This window comes from Triturus cristatus, chromosome 4_2, assembly GCF_964204655.1.
Source record: "Triturus cristatus chromosome 4_2, aTriCri1.1, whole genome shotgun sequence".
Lineage (NCBI taxonomy): Eukaryota > Metazoa > Chordata > Amphibia > Caudata > Salamandridae > Triturus > Triturus cristatus.
The window spans coordinates 74,811,121-74,817,324 of NC_140586.1; the positions used below are offsets into that span (position 1 = coordinate 74,811,121).

Here is a 6,204-nt window from a genome sequence, read left to right on the forward strand (position 1 = left end):
CTAAGATTAAGCATGATCCTTCCCCACGATGGTACACTGCAGAGTGTAGAGATGCTCGCGCGAACCTGGGCATCGCCCTGAAAACTGGTGATAGTCTCAAAGTTCGCTCTGCAAGATATGCCTACAAGCAAGCAATTCTAAAATCTAAGCGAGCGTGGGACTATCAAAGATGGCAGGATCTTAGGGAAGCAGGTGCCCAAAACGACATGAGACGTTTTTGGTCTGTCCTTAAGTGGGGGAGTGGGGGTAATCCTGACAAACCCCAGAACTGGGTTTCGCAAGAAGCATGGGTTGAGCATTTTGAGTCCCTCTATGCTAAAGGAGCGGAATTGTGCGTTACCCCTGAGTTTCAATTTACCTTTTACAAGGAAGAAGCCTTCACTTTGCGTGATGTTATCGCCCTAAAACTTGTGGTTCCAGGAAGGGCACCCGGGATGGATGGAGTACCTGCTGATATTTTCTTGTGTAATAGCGAATCCTGGGGAAACTATATTCTAATTTTAGCTAACTTGATCGCTAGAGGTGCACCGATTCCCACCTCCTGGAAAGGCGCCGAAATTATCCCGGTGTTCAAGAAAGGGGACAAGTCCCTCCCCGCTAACTATCAACCAATCAGCCTGATTGATACCATACAAAAAATTCTAGGCAGGCTGATCTTGAACAAAGTGTTGGATTGGGCTTCTGAAAATTCAATCCTCTCCCATCTACAAGCAGGATTTAGAGCCCGAATAAGCACCATTGATCAGGTGCTCCATTTCGCTATGCTCCATTGGAAGGTCGTATTCCTAGGGGGGGTAGTCTATATGCTGCCTTTATTGATCTTAGGGCAGCATTTGATCTTGTCCCTCGGGCATCTCTATGGGATGTCTTAGACAAAATGGGTATGCCACCTGCTCTACTTTCCCTAATTGCTAGACTTCATGTGGATAATTTTGCACAGATCAGGTGGGGTGGTGTAGGACAAGTGACTAGTCAATTCCCTATACAGAAGGGGGTTAGGCAAGGCTGTGTTCTTGCGCCAACCTTATTTTCTATGTATATCAATGATGTGGCCAATCTATTAATTGATGCAAACGTAGATGCCCCCACATTGGCAGGTGCTAAAATTCCTATTTTAATGTTTGCCGACGATTGTCTTGGTTTACAGAAATCCTTAGGTATTTTCGAGGATTTCTGCTCAGCTCGAGGGCTTTGAAATAAATGTTTTAAAATCTAAATTCATGACTTTTAACCAGTCCAAATCTTTCAAGGGCAAAATATATATGAATAATCTGCCATTGGACCAGGTTCAAGATTTTATTTATCTAGGTATTTGTATCCAACACGATCTGGGATGGAAGAAGCAAATAGATTTGGCAACCCTCAAACATTCCCAACTCTCTGGTGCGCTGAGTAAAGAACATATCCAATCTCTGACTAAACCAATTGACCCTGCACTTCGTGTGTATGATGGAAAAGTGGTTGGTGCGGCGCTCTATGGAGTTGAGTTATGGGGATTTGAAAACTTACACAAAATGGCTACTTCTGAAAATAGATTTTTACGCAATCTTACCAAACTACCCCAGAGTACTCCTTTGTGCCCTTTGTTTTATGACTTAGGAATGAGACCAATAGCACTAATTGCCTCATTTCGTCCAATATTGTATTGGCGGCGCCTATGGGTCACTCCAGAACTTAGGCTCTTTGCTCTTGGTCTTATGGATATTATTAAGTTGGATACCTTCCACAAAGTAAAGTGGCTCCATAGGATATATGAGTCGCTTAAAGACCTGGGCCTAAAAGACTTGTGGGAGGATCCACTAAATGCTAGGTTCCCGCCTAAGAAAGTATTGAAGGCCTTGTATTGGGAATTGGTGGCTATTCGTGTCTATAGAAGTACAGCCCCGCTCTCATTAACAGGTGTATTTTTCAACTTTAAGGACACGATCTCCCTGGCAACTTTTTGGGATGACATCACAAATCCTCTGGATAGGAAGCTTTACTTCCAATTCAGAGTTGGCAGTCTTCCAGTTAGAGAGTTTTCATCTAAGTGGGCCTCGAATAACACGCTTAATTGCCCGGGTTGTACCACACCTATTGAATCTGTTAACCATTTCTTATTTCAATGCCCATCTGATGTAATCCCGCGACGGGCCTGGTTAAAACCAATGTGCCGACAGCTGGGCACGAGGAATGCCAAGGTGGCAGTGAGAATCCTTCGTTCTACTGAAATTCCATTCATTTACATATCTGTTGCTAAATTTCTTGGAAGGGCTTGGGTGATTAGGAGTAAATTGTTGGCTGGGTAAATCATTCCTAACTCTGAATTGTCAATCTTTTTGCAAATACCTCTTATTTATTGTTTTAACCTATTTTAACATGTTTTTCTATTTTGTACTTATATTAATCTTTGTACGCTTTTATGACAATTGTCGAATAAAGCTAACTTGACTTGTGACTATAGACCAGTGTTCGTCTTATTCAAACTTTTCAATTTCGTTCTTCTTTCATTTCTAAAAGCTGAACAGTGTAAATGAAATTAATTTTTGGAATAATAAAAATTATATTTCATTAAAATGTTAGAATCTGAAAATAAAGAAAGATTGCTAAGATAGTGTGTGATGAGTCATGAATTGGTAAGGGCAAGATCACATGAACAAAATGCACTCACCATGAGAAATTTTACAACTTTAACTGAAATTTCCAATTTTTTCGTTATCTAAACACCAGTGTAATGACTGTGTTTTATCAGGTTCCAGCTCATACTGTATGGTATAAATTAATTCTGATGCCCACTTATGCTTCCAGTTATTGGTGTGTGTAAATAAGGCAGTTTTATTTTCACTTTCATTGAGCAATTTTCCCAATCAAAACTGTGTCTGAACACGTTTTTCTATTGCCTAACCCATGTTGTCCTATTGTGTTTCCTCCTTATATTCTAGTGCGACAACCTCAGAAGGTGGCCCGCCGGGTGTTCACGAACAGCCGAGAGCGCTGGCGACAGCAGAACGTCAATGGCGCCTTCGCAGACTTGCGGAAACTCATCCCCACTCACCCACCAGACAAGAAGCTGAGCAAAAATGAAATCCTGCGGCTTGCCATGAAATACATTGACTTCTTGGTCAACCTCCTGAACGACCAGGCCCTGGAGGAGCTGGCGGAGCCCATGCGTCAGGTGGTGAGAGCCTCAGGACCAGTGTCCGATCCACTTAGGAATAGGCACGATGACGCAATCCCATTGGTGGAGCAAATGGAAGATTCTGAATATGGACAAAGCAAAGCAGAACGGAATATTGTGCTGGTGGTGACAGGGTGCCCCTCTCCTCTGTCCGACAGTGAGGCGGACAGCGGGAGTCCAGCGAGCAATAATGCAACACGGGAGCTGGCGACCAGCAACGGACATGATGTCAACGCAAAGACTTTGAGGGTTGGGGTCACTGGGGTGCAACGGTGACAGGAACTAACTACATTGGGCAAAAACATTTCCAAGGGGCAACACTCTGTCCCTACCTCGAGGCTCCAAGAGCAGGACAGGCTAACTTATACTGGCGGGAAAGAGGCTATTTCAGTAGAACTGTGACACTTCTGACCACTTTTGATTATCACCGGGGAATTTTTGTAATTTCTTTAGAGAGAGCCTTGCCAAAGAAATGTTTTTGGGGTGTGGGTGTGGGGGGTGGGGATGGGTAGTTAGAGGAAAATGAAGACAAAATGTCAGTAAAGTGAATTTAAGTGACAATGAAAATGTCTAGGATAGAACGACCCCATATTTTACACACAAATTAAACTTTGCGTTCCTGCTCGAACCCACAAAGCTCAGCTCCCTAAAACTCGAACAGACGGTGTGTCTGAGAAACACAGCGCATGACTGACAACAGCAGGCCATTTGAAGAGCAGAGGACCCATCTCTAGAAAGCAGCTGCAATGATGCCGCACCTCATTGGGGTGACAGTAAAGCACTCCTTGATGTCGTCACAGCATTGGGTTGGAAAAGGGTCATCATAGGAAGGCAACGCGAGACTTCCATTGTCCAACATGTCTTGCTCCTAAGAGAGATCCTGTTGCAGCTGACAGATTGTGTGTGTTAAAAGGGTCAATAAGCAAGCCCTTGCTGGTTGTCAGTGACTATGATTCTAAGGTCAGATGCCAGTGAGAGACAACAGTCCTGTCTGGGTGTACGGATTTCCTTTGTCAGCATGAGGCGCCACTCTTGATGTCGGGGCTTATAATACACCCTATGTAATGATGGTCAGGAAGCAGCACCAGAGAATAAAGGAAGTAAATGTGGATGACATCTGAAAGTCAGTCTCCGCTTGGAATCACTCCTGCCAGTGTGGTTGGATGGACTGGTACACCACACTGACTGTTCTGCCATCTGAGATGAATCCCTCAAAGGCAGAAAGAGTCAGGAATTGAACATGAATGAACTGACCCGTCCCCTTGTAATCCTTGAACAAGTTTCCTTTTCGACGATGACCATTGTCCCTAAATAAAGGTTCAATTCAATCCCTTCCCAAGTTATGCTTTGTGTCCGGAATCTTGCTTCCTGAAAAATAAATTCATAGTATCACTAGTGACGTCATCGAACACTTCCCTCCTCACAAAGGAGACCTGTCTGCTTAGACCCAAAGTTAGACTTTACATTACAGAAGGAAAGAAGCCCTTCGCTTTGTATGTTAAATTGCACTCCTTTCCGGAGGTATTTACATTATTAGTAGCATTAACAGCGTAAATGTGCACCTATAACAACCTATTCCAATTCTTCACTTTCCGTATAAATAAAGTCCAAAAGCACAAGGCGATTTAAAAAAATAAAACAAACAGCTATGATAAAATACACACAGAAACGAATCATGGAAAAGTGATGGTGAAAGGACATAGGTAATGGCAGTAGTTAAACATAAAACTCACAAATTGCCTTGGGTAAGCTTTAGAGAGTAATGAGAAAAAAATATTTGTCAAACTTCAGACAAGTCAGCCTTCCATCCTTCAGAGATTCTATGATCATCTAACTTACCCACCTGTCCACTTTCCATCCTTCAGAGATTCCTAGCGAGATTTAAACTGAGCGTCTGTCAGTCTTCCCTCCTTCAGCGATTCACTAGGAGATGATGCACGCTGATCAGCTGTCAGCCCTCTTATTGTCAGACCTACTCAATGAGATTTTTTATACTGAGTACCTGTCAACTTCTCAGAAGCAGAAGGGCTATAAGGCTATTAGAACATTCCATCCACTAAGTGTGAATGTTCTAATTTAAAAAGGGAGAAGCAGAAAGACAAGTATTGGAATGCTGGAGCAGAAGGCTTATTACAGCCATTATAAGCCCAGAGCTGCTCCATTGTCTTCAACGGAGATCTGAACATTCCCGTGCTCTAATACAGCCTTAGAGCCTGCTGTAGCAGCTCTACTGGCCATTAAAGGCCCGCTCCAGCGTTAAAGACCTGAGACAAAGGCAAGGGCCTTCATCAAGACAGCGGGCCTTAAATGGCCGGTATAGCCCACTATAGAGGGCTATAAGGCTATTAGAACATTCCGCCCTCACATGGCAGAATGGAATGTTCTAATTAGTAAAACAAAGGCATCAAGAGCTAGAGGAGGTTGAAAACCCCCTTGGACTCCATGAGGCCTTTGTTTACAGAAAAAGCTGGGAAAGGAAAGCATTGGAATGTTGATGCTCCGGGTTTACACCAGCCATTATAAGTCCGGAGCTACTCCATTGTCTTCAATGGAGCTCTCAACATTCCAGTGTTCTAATGATTATTCAAGATCTGTGCATGTTAGTATTCCATCCTTGAGATATTCCTGAGGAGATCTCCAGGCGACTACTGGTCAGTTTTATAGCCTTCAGAGTCAGACAATAAGTATTCAGGCTCCATGACTGTTTGAATTCAGGTCTTCACAGATTCTGAAGGCGATTCGTGAAACTGGCTGCCTGTCAGTTTCATTCTACAGTGGTTCCGATGGAGATTGTTCAAGCTAAGCAGCTGACCATCACACAGCACGATTCTTCAGCCTGACTGCTGGTCAGCCTTCCACCCGTCAGAGATTGATAAGGCGATTCATGAAGCTGACTGCCTCAATGTTCCATCCTTGCGTACTCCTAACCCTACAGGCAGATCACGCTCAGCAATAGTTGAGTAAGGAGTAGACCTGTCCCTTAGTTCATAATAAATACTACAGCAGTAGAATAAGGAGTACACTTGACCCTACAGTTAAGCCACACT

General features: G+C 43.5%; 1 protein-coding gene across 1 annotated transcript in view; it reads left to right on the plus strand.

Moving 5' to 3' along the window:
• Nucleotides 1-4,493, plus strand: part of LYL1 (LYL1 basic helix-loop-helix family member) — a 205,488-nt gene extending 200,995 nt beyond the window's left edge. The window contains exon 4 of the mRNA XM_085600587.1: nucleotides 2,922-4,493. Within this exon, the coding sequence (XP_085456713.1) occupies nucleotides 2,922-3,433 (512 nt within the window). The 3' untranslated portion in view covers nucleotides 3,434-4,493. The remainder of the gene's footprint in view (nucleotides 1-2,921) is intronic.
• The last annotated feature ends 1,711 nt before the right edge of the window (nucleotides 4,494-6,204 follow it).